Genomic DNA, 18,523 nt, shown 5'->3' with positions numbered 1-18,523 from the left:
TCCCACTGCTGTTAGAATTGAACTTTGGTAATATGGCCTACAAGACCAGCCTAAACTGGTCTTCATCTACTTCATCTACCCCTCCAGTTGCAATGACTGATCCTAACTCAACTAAACTCTTCCTAGTCTTGCTTATTTCTGTTCCTTGAATATGCTGTTCTCTTTGCTTAAAATACTCTCTTAATATGCTTTTCTTAAAATTCGTTTTTCTTTCCTTTAATAGCATTTATTACAATTATTGTTTTTTCTCAAGCATTGTTTGTTACATGTATTTTACATATATAATTAGATGCAACAAATATATTTTGCATGAAGTAAATTAATGAAATTATTTTATCCAGAAGGTCTTTAAATATCCCCACCCTTAATTTTGGGGGGAAGGATAGGGGATTTTTACTTCATAAAACTTTTCCCCAAGAAGAATTTATTTGTTTAACTCTAACACCTCTTTTTATTTCAGCTTTTGGGGTCAATTTATTTTGAGATCATGCAATTTTCAGTAATTTTATAATATATTTTATACTATTCATTTTTTTTTTTTTTTTTAATTTGGCACTGGGGATTGAACCCAGGGTGCTTAATCACTGAGCCACATCCACAGTCCTTTTATTTTTTATTTTCAGACAGTGTCTCGCCAAGTTCCTGAGGCTGGTCTTGATCTTTCTGCCTCAGCCTTTTGAGTCACTGGGATTACAGGTGTGCGTCACTGCAACTGGCATACACTCATTTTTTAAAAAAAAGACTCTGAAGCAAGCAACTAATTTAGAGTTCAAAAAACAATGCATTTAAATTGATTTACTGTAAACTGAACAGCAGGTATATTTCAAGTGTTTTTTTTTTCAATGTACCACCATTGAAAAAAATTTCTAATGTCTCTGTGAAAGAAAATAAAACCTAAAAATTGTACTATTGATACAAATTCAGGCTTTTCCTCCTTAAAATTTAGATCTATGAATTGCAGAGGATTTTCTGTCTGGGCTGCATACTACTTAAATGAAAATCCTCTGCTTTTAGTAGTACTTGTTAGAAAAATAAGAGTGACAACTCTTCTAAGGTTTTAAGTTTACACCTTCTACCTTTTATTCACAGTGTTTACTTCAAGATTCCAAGTTTTCAAATCTATTATCAAGGTTAGGTCTTTTGGCAATTGACATAAGTTAAAAGTTAATAATCCTTTGTAGGAGTATTACATATAGGACTAGAATTAATGGGTCCATGAGTTACTTTTCTTAAGGCATATTCATGCTTGGCATGTGAATCACAACCATTTAAAGGTAGACATATTTACTGAAATTGCTACTGTATAAGTTTTAAAATGAACAAATACATACTAATTGTTTGTTATTTCCGCAATCCCATAGTGCTGGGGACTCGAACCCAGGCCTCGAGCATGCGAGGCAGGCACCCTACAAGTTGGGCTATATGGCCTGCACTCATACTAATTGTTTAAGACACAGTAAACACATTGATCTCAAACTGATCAATAAACTACTACTTAAAGTTAAAACAAAGGGGTAACAATCTTAGTTTTCATTGTACCAGAACTAACTTTAGAGGAAGTGTGTATGGCTGGTGTGCCAGTAGCAAATTACAAAAGCAGAAAACAATAAAGTTTCTATCTGACCACATTGTATTTCACTATTTCATATGTCCTTGGTCTAAATCTCTGCAATAGGTAAGAAATAAGATAATTTAAATATTACTTCCAAAAAAACAAGTACATATAAAACTTACACAACATGGTTATAAAATTAATACAAAAACAGGTATAAAGTTAGTAGTATAAGATCTGACAAGTGTTCTTCTGGTAAGTAGGTTCTAATTCAGTAATGACTGTACTTAGTGAAGTCTCTGAAAACGTTGCAAACAGAAATTATAGATAGCTCATTATTTAACAACTAAAATTAAGTTTATTTATTGGACTAAGCAAAAGATAAGATTTAATGATCTGAAGAAAAATTTCAAAATGAAAATGATTCAAAGGGGAAAAACCGTTTGGAGCTAGGGGTCCTGCTAAGTTGCTGAGACTAGCCTTGAACTTGCAATTCTCCTGCTTCAAATTCCTGAATTGCTGGGATTATAGGCATGTGCCACAATGCCCGAATTAAAAACTGACTAAATTTTAGTATCAACAAAAATAAATCTGCTTAGCCTTAATTAGAATTCTTCAGGCAATATTTCATTCTGAAAATGTTAGTGAAAATTTGCTGTACTTACCACTAATTGTGTGACATTTATAACTGGCAATTAGTCATCTGCTTCACTGAGAGAATGAGCCATTTATTAAGGTTAATATTAAGTTTTCATACAACTTAATATTAGCTTCAACTTCCTAAATCTACATTGATATTAGTAATAACTTATGAATTAGACATCATATGAATTGTTCACTTGTGTATACTAAAAAAACACACAGAAAGATAAAGTACTAACACATGCTATAATATGGATGTATCTTATAAACATTATACTAAGTGAATTAAAGTCAGTCATGAAAAACCATTTATTAATATAATTTCATTCAAAGAGATGTTCACAAAGGGGGAAATCTATAGAGACAAAAGATTGATTGAGCTGGAGATAATCTATCAATTTTATTATTACTATTAGCATAGGGATAGCTAAAGGTTACTGGGTTATTTTAGGGTGATTAAAAAGTTCAAAAACTGCCTGTGATACTTGTGCATATCTGTTAATATACTAATGTTATGGTTTAGATGTGGTGTCCCCTAAAAGCTTATGTGTAAGACAATGCAAGAAGGTTCAGAGAAGAAATGACTAGGTTGTAAGAGTCTTAACCCAATCAGTGAATTAATCCCCTGAGGATTAACTGAGTGGTAACTGAAGTGGTAGGGTATGGCTGGAGGTGGTGGGAACTGGGGTGTGGCTTAGGGGTATACATTTTTATCTGGCCAGTGAAGTCTCTCTCTCTCTCTGCTTCCTGATCATGTCGGCTGCTTCCCTATGCCATTCTTTTCTGCCTCAATGCCCTGCCTCACCTCCAGGTTCTGAGGAATGGAGCCTGCTGTCTATGGATTGAGACCTCTGAAACCATTAGCCTCTAAAGTCTTCCTCACTTAAAACTGCTGTGGTCGGATCCTTTAGTAACAGCAGTGAAATAGCTGACTAAAACAACTAAAAACCATTAAGTTGTACATTTAAAAATGCATGCAGCCAACTTAAAAAACTTGCATTTGTAGAGGGAAACAGAACTGTATAATAGAAAAGTAATTAGGAATGTGTAAAAATGGATTCCTAATTTTTGTCCATTGCTGATGTTTTCTCCCATAGATTCAAAGGGAAAAAAGACTACCTGTTATTAGGATTCTATCTTGTTTTACCCACATTAGTTATGTATTTCTTACCTTCCCAGTTATTCCTCAACCTGCTAAGTTCTGGTTTGTACTAACCTATTCCAAATAAAATGACTCGTTATAACAGCCAACACTTCCTGATTTCCCAATCTAATGGACTATTTTGATACGTCTATTTTCATCTTCCTCTGTTACTTTATCTTTGGTGGAACTGTTTCCCTTTCGTTTACTTCTTTTTTTTTTTTCTTCTTTTCTTTTTTCAGTGCTAGGGATTGAACCCAGGGCCTTGTGCTTGTGAGGCGAGCACTCTACCAACTGAGCTATGTCCCCAGCCCCTCGTTTACTTCTAAGACAAATGATCTCATGATTCTTCTGCTATGTGGGGTCCAGTCTTTACCTTCTTATCTACTTTTAAGTCTACCTTTTCAGAGAATTTTGTCCCAGCAACTTTCATCTCTACTGATGACTCTTGAGTCTGTTAACTCAAGCCTCATTAATTCACTTGAAAACCACAGCCTTCCAAATGATTATCTCCTTGGTCATCTCAGTTGAGTACTTTAAAATATACTTAAAGCATGTCCCATTCCATTCCTGCTTGCCCCTTATTTACTTTCATAGTTAACAAGACTAGCTCCCAGTCAAAAACCTAGGGGCTATTCTCATTACCTTCCATATACCAATGATCAAGTCCTGCCAGGCTATTGCCAGAATATCTTTCAAATGTGTTCCTGTCCTCCCTTTTCTTTTTCATGGCCTCTTAATACCCTCCTTTACTTAACCATCCTTTCTGCCAAAGTAATCTTTATAAAATGTCAAAGTAATATTTAAAACACAAACCTCACTATGGCATTACCCTGTTTAAAAATCTGTAGTTACTCCTCAACTTAGTACAACAAAAGCAGTATTTCTCAATTGGTACACTATTAGCACTTCAAATAAGACAATTTTTCATTGTTCTTTGCTGTCTTATAGATCTTTTTAGCATCCCTAAATTCCCAATAGCGCTCCACACTTGTTGGAACAAAAATGATCCCTGCACACTTCCTCATGACCTTATGGTGTTGGTACTCATAGGCTGAGGACAATTTGATTTGCTTTATGTTTCCCATCTTACCAATGCTTTTCTCATCACTTTCTAGATTCATTTGCCACATGTCTTCCTGCTTGAGTCAGAGGTTTCAAATTTGTCTTTCTTTAGATACAGCCTTTACTACACCGATGATGCTGATGACCCCACTGCCTCGGCAATACTCTTTTTCTATCTGAAATGCTGTCAATATACTTCTCTGTATGGAGAGTTCCCATGAAAACCACTCCAAATGCAAGACTCAGATCAGACACTACTTTTTCAGTGAAGCCTTCCCTTTCCTTTTAGAGGCTGAACCTCTCTCTGTTTTCAAATAGCACCTTACAGTCTCCTTTACATTTTTCTATTTTAATTATTTATCATGTGTCCTTGAAAATTTTTTTTGTACTTGTAGATGGACAGAATGTTTTCATTTTGTTTATTTTTACATGATGCTAAGGATCGAACCCAGTGCCTCACACATGCTAGTCAAGTGTCCTGCCACTGAGCTACAGCCCCAGTCCTCACGTGTCCTTTTGTAGCACAGAGATGGTTGAATACTTCAGGATCAGAGATGATACCTCATTCAACTTCATATTTACAATGATTAGGTCAATGCTTGACATATGATAGATACTCAATAAATGCCTGTTTAATGTAGCATTATTCATATTATCTTTCATGTGTCCATCTCTGGGGACATTATTTTATTTTAATTTTATTGTGTTTCAAATAACTACTACATATGGAAGCAAATATCTAGATGAGGGATTTATAACCCTGGTGCCTTTTAGTTCGTGAATGTGTTGATGAGATGTTTTGTGGATAGCTTTTTTGTGGGTCTTAAAGTGGTTGATACCTGACAAAAAGTTAAAAACTGCTCGTCAAGTACCATGGCAAAGTATTCACTCAGATAAGCACTTTAAAAAGCTTTGGAGGCAGGCTGGTGTAGTGGCTCAGTGGTAGAGAGCTTGCCTAGCATGTGTGAGGAACTGGGTTTGATTCTCAGCACTGCATGTAAATAAATTAAATAAAGTACATTAACGACTGAAAAAAAAAAAAAGCTTGGGGGTAAATTGGAGTTAAGAAAAAAGCTTTGGAAATAAAGGTTTATGAACTCAGCAATAAAGAACAAAAATTTTGCATTTACCTTCAAAACCTCATTAAAATGCATATACTGAGTTCTTATTTTGGTTGGGTGCACTATGGGAAGCAATATATTTTTCTTTTTTTCCCATGATTAATGCCATTTCTCAATCTCAAACTGGAGCCTATCTTGGTGATTTTCTATTTCCCCAAATACCTATAAGGTATGAATTTTTACATCATCCTAACATGCATAATGCAAAAAGATATTTATACATTTGCATACAGTAGACCAACATCTGAGCCCTAAGAAACTAAACTGCCTCTGGGATATTTCAAATATCTGTGATCTTACTCTAATACCCTAACTCAATAATGAAAATATATAGCAAAATTATAGTACTCTAGAAGCAATGTAAACCTTATAAATATAATTTTTACCTGGGATTGTTTTTTAATGTATTTACTAAAAATTCATGTAGATCTATGCCAGTTGAATCAGTGTATTCTTGACTGGAATCTAAAAAACAACAACACAAAAACCCAGTATAAAGTTGTTTGAAAACAAATCCCTTTCCCCTTTAAACATGATATATATTTTAAATGAGATGCCCCACATTTTAAGAAAATTTACTAAGTAGGAAAAGGAACTTATGAACTCAAATGATTACAATTTTTCTACTCTTGTATAATGTGTATGACATGAGTTTATATAACTACATGTACATGCATATTCTTAAAAAAAATTAACCTCTCACACATGCCAGAATAATTTACTCTGAATTCTTTAAAGATTCTCTATATACTCACCACATCTTCATGTTCAAAAATGCCTCCCTAGGTGAAAAATTCAAATGACTTAGATAATTAATTATATTTGTATTAAATTAAAACAGTTTAGTTCACTTATATGAATGTAAACAGAGGGAGTAATTTGAAGGTAGATAAGAATTTTAATTCTGAAAGAATAATTTACTTATTTAGAATTCTTTCAGGTCTATTAGCAAAGGCTTGCTTTCAAAATATTTTTCAAAGTCATGTATTTTTCTTTGAAAATGTAATATCCTTTGGCTATTTAAAATACTGTCAACAACTGATTTTATAAACTAATAAAGTATTTTTATTGACCTTCAATGCTAAATGATGGTGAAGACTCTCAAAACTTTTTATGAAAGATAAACATTATAGGTTTCCAAGAATATTCTTTTTGGGTACTAAATATCATGGTATCAGTTCTTTATATCATAAGGAAGTAATGCAATATATGTGTGTGCATGTGTGTGCGTGCGTGTGTGTGTGTGTGTGTGTGTGTGTGTGTGTGTGTGTGTGTGTGTGTTGCTTAGGGCCTTGCTGAGGCTGGCTATGAACTTGCATTCCCCCTACTTCAGCTTCCGGAGCTAATGAGATTACAGGCATGGTGGAGCTCAACATACAGATTATAATGATTTCAGTATTACAATATGAAAGACAGATCATCAAGATCAAGAGGATTATCTTCCTTAGTGACTTGAGTATGTGTTGCCATTTTTGGCCAAAGTATCTTACTGATGTATAGAAGTGTGTTAAAGCAGATAAATAAATACTACCCCTCCAGTCTGCTGTGTTTTTTTTTTTTTTTTGGGTACTTGAGACAAACCCCAGGGGCACTTTGTCACTGAGAGACACCCCCAGTACTTTTTATTTTGAAACAGGGTTTTGCAAAGTTGCTAAGGCTAGCTTCAAACTTAAGATCCTCTTGCCTCAGCCTCCTGAATTGCTGTGATTACAGGTGTTTGCCACCATACCTGGGCTGCTTTGTGTTGTTTTTAATAAATACAGTTTTACAATATATAATTACTAAGGGATAAAGGATAGAATTATTGAGTGTAACAAAAGTTAGGTTAAAAAGAAACAAATAAATTGCAAACCTCTTGATAACATTTTTCTGGGCAACTTATCACTGGCCTTTTCTTTTTCTGCTTCATCTTTCAAGGGCTTCTCCTCTTTTTCAAATGATTGTGATAACTGGATCTGAATTTTTTCCTGCTGGAAGGCAAAACCAATTATCCAAAGAAAATATAAAGCAATTCATAAAATACCATAAATTTATATTTTCTGAGCAACACAAAATTGTAGAGAAAGAAAAGATTTTTATTTTACCCAATTAGATATTTCACACTAGAAAATAACTTAAAATATTTATTACTTTATAAGTATCTTGAGAAAAAATGCTAAAATAACATTTTCATTTCAATCTATCACTTGAACACAACTTAGGAATTAATTTGGACAAAAATATTTCCTATTAAGTTTATCTGTTCTTACTTGTAAAAGACCTCTGGAAAGTCAGAATTAAGGTTACCTTAACCTAGTTTTTCATGTCAAGCAAAAGCATGGTAATTATCATCATTTATGACAATGGAAACGTATGAGTGTTGAGTCAATAAAATTTAAGTTTCTGAGTACCTGTTAAAAGTACACATTTCCTTCATTCTCCCACCACAAACAAATTTAAGTACAAAATTTTCAAAATCAATGACACGTGATTAATCAATGACAATGATTATTTCCTATTCGAGATTTATATATCACTGCCTCTTTCAATTACCACAAAGTTGTTTTTAAAATATTTCAAAGAAGACTGTGTTCCTTCCAGATATATAATGCTGAATTGTTAAAAACAAACAAACAAACAAAAAAACCCCAGATTCTATACAACTAAAATGGAAAACTTCGTACTTTATTTTAAAACAATCTCATTCCATGCAACTCAGAACCCAATGGGATTAATGGAAATTAATTTGGATAGCCTGTAAAGGTAAAAATCATGTTGAGTTCTGTTTATTTGGGCAAAGTCACAAAGAAAGCTAGGATATATTTCAGACCATTTGTACTAAAGATACAAGTTTAGTCTAATGAGTATTAAATTAAAATATGTATTAGAAACTTAATATTAAAAAAAGTTCAGTGCATTTTTAGACTTAAGTTATAGGGTTGTTCTTTTGTGGTGAAAAACATTAGACAATTATTTAGCTTTTCTGGATGGTGGTAGTGGCAACAACAGAAGCAGTAAGTCATTATCAAAGGGGATAAAAATTTCAGGGTTCTCAAATTTACAGCCAGTGGAACTTCTGTTAATCTTCTTTCTTTACTCACATATCTGTCCCCACTACCCCAAATACCCTTTAGCAGAATCTTAATCAAACACATTTCAGCCCCAGAAGGACTGCTACTTGGTATTATCACTTCATTTTTGTTCTTTTACCTATTCCACCCTTGTTTGTGCTTAGAATATAGTGTAAATGCTACACACTAGCAGTCTTCACCTGGATGATGAACGTTTGCTTTATCTCCTCTCTGTTTTGCTTACCCGAAACACATGGCAACTTACTATATTCATCAACCAGTTTGTTATATCTTTCACTGTGATTCACTTTCTAAAGCATTTTCCTTAATCTTTCTGTAATCATAAAGCAGGTATTTGGAAATGAATTTCAGAACTATTTTTCCTAAGTAGAACATTTAGTTTTCCTGATTTGCAGCTTCTTTTCTTGTTACTCTAGGGTAACCCACTAGAATTCAGATGGAAAGAATATATTTCATATTACCTCCTCTTACACCATCACTAAAAGGTTCTTCCAATGACTAGCAGATTTCATTTCCAATTATGCTCCTAAATACATTTACATTCCAGATATTAAATTATTTTATCAAGATTAATCACATTTTAAAAATCTAATAGATTTAATATAAAAGGGTTCAGTTTTCAGTTGGTCCTTTTTTTTCAGTAGTAAATAAACAAGACATTTTAAATGCTGAAGTCCTTATATATAAACTTTTCTAACTAGAGCATCATAAGAAGCTGTAATTCCTTTATTCTTTACTGTCACTGATATCTTTATTGAGGTCACTTCCCTCTCATAAGCTCTCATCAAATATAAGTGACATTTCTCTTTTGATTGCCTCTTAACCTTTTTTATGAGTTTTATTCTAAGTTAATTCCTCAAAAATAACATTCTAAACCAAGAGTATTAGTTGGAAAGTGTCTCTAGCATCAAGGATAAGAAATTAGCATATTTCATTTATTTTCCAATTCTCATTCAGGTGTCATCTGGTTAACTCAATGCTTGAAAAACTTTCTACTAAAAGAAGTATGTTTAATTCAGAGGGGTAATAAAAGATTAACTGTATCCAGAGAGAATATAAGAAAACAATGTATTAAGTGAAGTACTTAAATTCTGACATAACCATCTTATTCATTATCCATATGATATAAATCATTTTTCTAACCTTAAACACAAAAATTATCTGTGATCAACAATGTCTAGATTAAGATACAATATATATCCCTGTGTTGTTTTTTCTCACATTTTCATTAGTCAGATTTATAGAGTACCTTAACATTTTTTCCCCCTCAACCTGTTCCACATAAGGTAAAATACACTGAAAAATAAGAAAAGATCAACATACCATTTTCTCAAAAATTATCCACTTTTTCTGCATTAACACACTTACAAAAGCCCAATCTTTCTCCTGCCCTCAATCTCCTCTGATTATTAATACCATTATGCTAAGATGGTATAGGATTTTGGTCAATAAAATGAAGAAAGGAATTTTCAAAGAACACTACACTGTTCAGTGCTCCACCATGAATAGGTGCATTCTTCACTATCACTTGTACAAAAGAACTTTTAAATTTTGCTATTTCAAAAAAAATTTGGCTGAGTTTCTTCTTTTTGCTTTCAGAGTATATCATAATTGTTCAGACTTAACCATGCAAAAAGCCAAAGGTTTATATTTGAAAATGTTCTCTATACAATATTAGTTAATAAAATATTCTGATTATATTTCTGTTTTTTGTTAGAAAGTCTGCTATTTTATTGCTAAAATGTAATCAAGTTAATATATATGTCTATGTCCTATGGAGCTACATTTTTAAAAAATTACAAATGAACTTTGAATCTGATATTGACATTTGAACACACGTCAAAAGAGATTTTTAAGAACATTTCATTAAAAACTGATTGTACTTTAAAATTTTATTTTCTTTAAATCTTAGAAATAAAATGTAGTGCTTTCAAAAAGCAGGACATGGGCTGGGGAGATAGCTCAGCTGGTATAGTGCTTGCCTTGCAAGCACAAGGCCCGGAGTTCGATCCCTAGTACCACAAAAAAAAAAAAAAAAAAAAAAAAAAAAAAAAAAAAAAAGGACATATTCTAAGTGTGTGACAACTATCTTTAGTATGTATAGTAGGCTTAAGGGCTTCATTTAAGTCAAGGTAAAGTATTATTTTTGCTTGAATCACCAAATAAATAAATAAATAAATTTTAAAAAGATGTGCAAAATGCTATGACTTTTTTTAAAATCAATCATAGCTTCTTAGGTAGCCACAAAGTTGCTTACATTCTTTGGAAACAGTTGGGATACAGGGACATTTTAGGTTGCTAGAAACTTCTATAAAGTAGAACAAACCACTAACAGTCCAAGTTAGCACAATGATAAACACTGGTGAAAAGTCTAAAAACATTTATGCACAAATGTCCCAAATGTAACATGAGACAAAGATCAATCCATAGCTGAGTTTAATAGAAAGATAAAATCATAGCATTAAAAAGAATATAAGAGGCATATTGGATTATTTACTTGAATCTCATTATTCTACATTTTATAAGTAGAGAGAGAAGACTTAGAAATATCAGACAACAATTAAAGAGCTACGCTAAAATGAAAACTGGCTTTACCATGCCAATTTTTACTCATCTTAAGTAAAATAATGTTTTAAACTGAAATCCTGGGCAATTTCTTCACAAAGAATCAATATTTTAAAAATTTCTAAAACTCAAAACTAAAAGGGCAAATTTCATCATAATAATACTTGCTGGAAGTACTATTTAATATATTATAACTTTTCAACAATAATTTAGAATTATCTTAGAGTTAACATTCCCAGTTATTATGATTCCAAAGTTTTACCAAAAGAGAAAGTATTTATTCTAAGCCATAGAGTGAAGAGTTTTTCCAGCTTTTCTTATGTATCTTGGTTGTCAAGTATCCAATCTGTTTCACTTAGTAAAAACAAAACAAATAGAATACACACACACACACACACACACACATACACACACACACTTTTTAATTTAACCATATGAAAAAATTTCTCCAGTTCCACCATGTCTTCAAATAACAATTTTTGTTTTGCTTTGTTTTGTTTTTACCTGGTTCTCCTGTGATATCTCTGCTGCAGGAGGTGGTGGAGATTCTTCACACACTGCAAGGCTCCGAACTAGCTTTAACTTTGAGCTTGACTAGAGAAAAGTATTTAAAATTAACACTACATTTCATAAGTCTAGGGCATATCCAAAAGCCCCCTGGATTGAGTTTCTAAATTTCTTAATAGTTTCTGCCATGTATAAAAGTAGATGAAATATACAAGTCAAATATATCATTACGCACCATGAAAGCCTTTTGTTAAGAGGAAAAGCAAACAACTGCAGTTTGGAAAATTATAGCAATAGCAAGAATGGGAGTAATTCCAACTTCAAAACCCAAGAATGGTGAGAAAGCAATTTCTCTATAGATAAAAAACCATCCAAGATTAAAAAAAGCAATGCACAAAAGCAACTAGGCAAGACAAAAAAGCCCCAAATAAAACAAAACAAGCTTTCTGCCCCAAACAAAATATGAAAAAACTAAACTGAATGTAGTGCTATATGAAAACAAGGATTCATCAAGCATGAAGGAAGGCCCTTGGCATGCCAGCACACCAAAATATTTACTATACCTTAGACCTTTTTCCTGTCTGTCCAAATGACTGCAGTGGTCGCTAAATATACAACAAGAAAGATTTGTATTAAATTTCATACTGAGACAGAAAATTTGTTTAATTCATAAATCTAAAACACAGAAAAACTGTGCATAAAGTATGCAAAATGAAGAAACCAAGTTGGTTCAGAAAAAGAGTATTGATTCTTCCTAAAAGTACTCTTAAAGAAGATTCTCTAAAATCCTGTGAGTTGGCATTTTTCTTTTAGCAAAGAGTCACAATTCTGTGTTAACTGAACTCAGAACTTAAAAGGTGATTTAACAGCAAAATAAAATATACTTCTTTAGTATTTTATATTTGATTTAGCCAAGATTGGGGGTGGGCAATCTCCCAAAATAACTCAGCAGTTTTAAGTAGCTGAAATCAGAAAAGTTCCAATCTTATTAAAGAGAATGTTTTAAATGCAGAGTCAGAGTCCAACCATACATCTACTAAGCCTTTAGGCAATGTATGAAGTACATCACCAGTTAGTTAATTGGTGACAGAATCCTACTCACCAAATCTGGAGTAAAGCAATGAAGCAGAAATAAAAAAAGAGGGCAGACTTCCAATATGGATGTTTAACATGACTGATAGATCATCAGTCACATGACTGGGGAACTCACTGAGGCAACCAGTTCTAGTTTGTGATACAAGGGTGTGGGAAAGCAGCCAAAACACCTATGCAACAAAACTAGCTGGATTTTTTAAAAAAGACTTTCTTCTTACCTCCTTCAATCTCTCCCACTCCAAACCCAACTCCAAACAGCACAGGGTCCAGGCATCTATCATTTATGCTCAGTAACATCAGGGAGCCAATTTGGTAACAAACACAAAACATATGAAACGTCCTCAAACCTCAGACTTGTACACTTCACATAAGAAGAAAAAAGCCACCATTTTAACATTCAAACAAAGCCATTTTTATAGAGGCAACAGAAACAAGAGTCTATAGAAACAGTATGTCATTCTTCCTATTTTGAGTACAAAGATCTTCAAAGATCAGAATACGGTATTCTTAGGATTTTGACCCTGGATCAACAAAGTAAGAATAAAACAATAAAAGAAAAACCAGGACAAAAATGAATAAAAATGACTTTATTTTTTTATAGAGAATAAAATAGTATGTATGTATGTACACATATGCACATGTAGTAATGCTGCCTAAGAGGTCTTTTCATGTTGGTACTATCTTCTGTTTCTAATTACTCTCTTCTTTAATTTGGTACAAAAAAAAAAGTAACTTACATCTAAAAACAAAGTAAAAGAAGTTATATTACCATACAGTCAAGGCTTATAGGAACAAAACAATGGGAGAAAACTAATAGAAGGATACTAGGAGAATGCACATGACGAGAAGAATTCTAAGTATAAAGAAAATTAATTTGTGATTTACTCTTCTCCTATGCTTTAAACCCTTGCAATTCTAATTATCAGTAGTATAAACCTTCTATTAAAAATGTCTAAAACAAAAGATGATTAATTGTCAAAGTAAATGTTATATTCATAGTTGGAAGAGCTGGTTTTAAATTTCTGACTGCTTTTTTACTAAAGTAGGTGGTCCTGGTCAAACTGTTTCAGTTTACTCTTGCCTGTATAAAGCTTACATGATTTGAACTAATTCACATGGTTCTTGAAGAGATTCAGTTTAAGATTTAAAAAACAGAAGGTGGTCTTGATATCTGTAAACAAATGTTCTATCTCTGCTTATTAACCATGAGATCTTTGATAAGTTATTTAATCTATCAGATGCTGCTTTCAACCTATAAAATAAAGATGATGCTATACATTGTTCCTAGAGTACTGCTTTAGAGTATTCAAAGTCTTACATATGTATTAACTCCAAGTTTTAATTTGCAAGGAGTCTTAGATGACACTGAAGAAAGATAAGGAAAGACACAGAGAAATAAAATTATCCTAATTTAACAGCATTTAACCAATATGTTCTCAGTTGTTGCTATACGCCATACTTTGTGCCAGGCACCAGAGATATGAAAATAATTAAGATACAGGGCCTGGTCTTAAGGACTACCCAGTTCAGAATGAGCTACTTAAATAGCCAAAGAAAACCCAAGAGCTTCAGAATCTTAGTCCAGTGCCCTTTACATTACACCTATAAAAAACCTTTTTGTGGTGGATTACACATATTCCTAGTAGACAGAATTCCTGGCCCCAAAAGGACGACTCCCATCCTCTAGCTATGTAATCAACTACTAATCTAGGTACTGCTATGAAGAGATTGTATAGAAGTAACTAAGTCAAGTCAGTTGATCTTAGGATACAGATTTAGGATTCAAGTGACCCAATCAACTGAGTCCTTTAAAAGTAGGGAACACAAGAGAAAGTCAGACAGATTTAAAAAATTCAATACACCATCATTGGTTTTGAAAATAGGACAAGTTGAGAAGTATTGAGTAGCCTCCTAAAAGCAGGGAGCCCAACAACCAGTTTGGAAACCAGGACCTCAAACCAACAGTAAGAAAGTGAGGTCTGCCAACAACTGGAATGAGCCTTAAAGTAAGTTTTCCAGATTCTTCAGAAAAGGCCTCAGCCTCACTAACACCTTTGATTTTGGTCTTGTAAAATCCTAAGCAGAGAACCTAGCTGGGTCTCCTGTGAGCTGACAAATGAGTGCTGTTTGTCTATAAGTTTGTGGTAATTTGCTATATGGTAAAATGAATGCACTACTACATAAGTAAATTGTAAAACTGCCTAAGTGGCATTATTCAATAAAATGACATATTATTTCATTTCAAATAGAAAAGAACAGAAACTACAAAATATATTCTAAAACACTGCCATACACACATAACAGCAGAGAAAACAAGTTCTGTTTATGAAAGCTAATATCTTTTATTTCATATTTGTGTTATCAATCTGGCAGCTAAATTTGACTTAAAATCGGAATTCTCCCAATTTGATAATCATTTTAAAATTGGATTTTGTTATTTACAGCACATTTTCACCTTTAGCAGAATTTCACTGTCAGAAAAAAATGTGGCAGCTAGTATAAGAGACCTTTAGTAGTTCGCAGATATGCTAATTAGATTAGAATTTAGAAGGTTTAGAGACAAAGCACCACTTTATAATTCACACTGTTCTACACTGCAGTATAAGACAGGAACTAGGTCAACAAGTGGATACAGAATATGAAATATTTTTAAAAGAATTTCATTTTGAAACTGGTATTAATATATTGCCAGAGTTGTCAGCTCTTAGAATGTGGAGAAAAACTGGGAACTATCAGAATAATCTTCCTGGGTTATACAATGTTAATATAAAAATAACTGCTAATCAAATATCATTGAATTAAGAGGAAATGTGACTTACTTCCTTGGATAATTTTCATGTATATTTTGAAAAAATGATGATGAAAAAAATTTTAATTTTAATGAAACCCTTTAACTAAAACTCTTAATAGATCTTGAAGAGTTACTAATTCTCACCACTTCTCTAGATGATAGTAAGGGTTAATGGTAGTTATGTGAAAGAATATAATGAATAAATGTCTAGGTTTAAGGTTAGAGGCATTAAAACAAAAGATGCCATGCTGCCATTTGAAAAAAAAAGAAAACAAAGTTTTCAGAGTTAAGGGAGTTGACTTAAAAAAAAAAAAAAAAAATCAATAAACCAACGAACCAAGACAATCACTAGTTTATTTTTACCACTTAACCCTCAGACTATAGAGCACAGGGCTGAAATCCGAAGGTCTAAGTTTTATACTCTAAGGAAAAATTCCCAGAGAAAGAAAGAGAAACAGACTTTCTGGTTATCTATATATTAAATGAAGGCGAAGGATCTCCTCAACCTATTGGTGATATACATGAAAATTATCCAAGGAAGTAAAAATAGTATGTAAAAACATTTCTAAATTTACAACATTTGATGAATATCTTCATACATGTCACAGTAAACTATTGTGAAAAGTGAATATATTTATAAGGGCTGTCATATATGCATATGGCCCAGTTTCAATAAAAGAGTATCAAGTTCTAGAAATAAATTTAAAAAGTAAATTACATTATGGGAAGTGAAGCAAGAAGTTTTTAAAAAGGGAACTCATTCAAAAGTAATAAGACAATAAAACTATAGCACATAAATAGGGTTAGCAGAAAAAGAGAATTATCACATTGAAATTTTAGGGAGTGTGTTAAGAAATAAGTTTTATGTTTTATTACTAAAGAAAAATTCATCTCATATGACAATAAAGGGTCAAATTTGAAAAACTAGTTGTGCTGTAGCTCATAAATTATTGCTAATAATTATGATTATACTGTTAACACTATCTCCCATTTGTTAGGTTCTATGTGCTAAATACATTATACACATCTTTTAAAAAATTCTTTTTTTCTGCATTTTTTATTGGTGCATTAGAGTATATAATGATGGCATTTGTTTTTACATAATCATCCATGAAAACAATATAACAATATAATTTGGCTTTATCACTCCCAAGCAGTTTTCTTCTTCCTCCAAACCTCTTGGTCCCTCTCTTCCACTGATCTCCCTTTGATTTTCACGAGATCCATCCCCACCTTTTCCTTTTTCTTCTCTAGCACTACATACACACAACATTTTTAATCTATACATGACAAACAGAAAAATGATTTGTATAATTTCATAGAGGCTTGTATTTGATGGCTTAAAAAGAAATATCTTTGTATGTTTCATCAATGAAGGAATTTATTGCCTACTCCTTTGCCCTCATTATTGAAGAAGTGTGGCTCTGGGCCTTGAACTTTTCTGAGAGTCTTATTAGAACATCATTGCTTTCTTGCCTCTTATCTTGCTCCCCTCCCAAACCCTTTTAAAGAAATGCCTTAGAAGTAACTTGGGGAATAGAAGATGTAAGATTCTCATCTTGATTATCAAAAGGCTTACTAAAGAAACTGGGAACATACTAAACCCTACTTTAACTGAGTGTGTGTTAAAAATTCTTTAAATATATACATGAGAAGCTAATTCATGCACTCTGACAACCAAGGTTTGCTTAGGAGTTAACAAGAATCAGCTATCATGTGTGTTACCAACACAATTTGGACTGACCATCCTATTTTTTAAAAATAGTTGGCAAGGGGTTGGAGGGTGGGAAGGCACTGTTTGAATTGTTTCAATATGTTTTGGATTGTGTATACACAATCTTTACACAGTACCTTAGAAGTACCAAAGGAAGATGAAATGTTTAGTAGTATTAGAATAGGTAACTCCATACTAACCAGATTTTTTTTGCAACAAAACACACAGTTCCTTGTTGATGCTTGAAACAGCTGACTTTCACATTAGTTTTAGTAAAAACACAGGAAAAATTACTTTCTAGTTTTATCTACTTCCACTCCCAATTTCTATTTCTAAGTCTCTTCTGTACAGTCACTTCAACTGTAGTAGGCCCTTTGCCTCTGATGGAGTATTGTGGACCTCAGAAACTCAAAGCAGAATCAATTTTTCATATAGTAAATTCTAAATAAACATTTGAAGAAACAGTAAAGATAATATTTAATGGGTTAACATAAAATAAATTCTTACATCTACTTTTTCCTCTTCTAATCTTTACAATCACCATGCCATATGAACATGAGATCAAAGACCTTGCCCATTTTTATTATGGTATTTCCTCAGCATGGAACAGGTTTTCAATAAATGTTGGGGTAGGGCTAGTACTTGCGTAGTATGCATAAGGTCCTGGGTTTGATCCCCAGTACCATACCCCACACACACACACACACACACACACACACACACACACACACACACAAAAGAAAAAAAGAAAATTTCCTGTCTTACCTGCACGAACAACTGAATCATGATACAATAGTGGTCATGAGAATGTTCTTATGTTTACTGTCAAGTGTAATACTTAACACATGGTAGGAAACACAATAATATAAGTTAACTATGTGTTGATAAGCATGACTGGAAAAATGCTCATTAGGTGCAGAAAAGAGACTAAAAGGAAATATAATTTCAACCACAAATGCAATAGAATTTTAGCAGATTTTCTCTGATGCAATCAGGATACTGGCATGCTGCCATCACAGCAGTATGCTAATTATAGGCATGGCAATTTTTTGTTATTTTAAAAAGTGTTATTACTAAAAATGACTCGAAAAAAATGTGCTATTTCTAATTTCTTAGGTAATTACCACTTGACTATGCTTAATCAGTGGGTCTAAGTCTTTTTTTATAGGTGTAGAAGTTGGTATCACTGTCTAACATGGTGTGTGGCGCATAATAGGGAGAAATCGTTTTTGACTGAATAAAGGAATGAGATGATCAAA

At 32.8% G+C, this 18,523-nt stretch overlaps 1 protein-coding gene across 14 annotated transcripts in view; it reads right to left on the bottom strand.

Annotated features, from left to right (window-relative positions):
* The window catches only part of R3HDM1 (R3H domain containing 1), a 110,528-nt gene that overhangs the window by 87,882 nt on the left and 4,123 nt on the right, over positions 1 to 18,523 (bottom strand). For 5 of the 14 annotated variants that reach the window (XM_079135602.1, XM_079135609.1, XM_079135614.1 and 2 more), the window contains exons 3-6: positions 12,228 to 12,269; positions 11,662 to 11,751; positions 7,374 to 7,491; positions 5,908 to 5,986 (exon numbers count right to left, since the gene is read on the bottom strand). In XM_079135602.1, the coding sequence (XP_078991728.1) occupies positions 5,908 to 5,986; positions 7,374 to 7,491; positions 11,662 to 11,751; positions 12,228 to 12,269 (329 nt within the window). The remainder of the gene's footprint in view (positions 1 to 5,907; positions 5,987 to 7,373; positions 7,492 to 11,661; positions 11,752 to 12,227; positions 12,270 to 18,523) is intronic. The other 9 variants (XM_079135610.1, XM_079135611.1, XM_079135616.1 and 6 more) reach the window with 5 other exon arrangements.

Source organism: Sciurus vulgaris (assembly GCF_902686455.1).
Source record: "Sciurus vulgaris genome assembly, chromosome: 3".
Lineage (NCBI taxonomy): Eukaryota > Metazoa > Chordata > Mammalia > Rodentia > Sciuridae > Sciurus > Sciurus vulgaris.
Note: the sequence above shows the minus strand (reverse complement) of the source record. Positions and strands in the feature narration are given on the sequence as shown.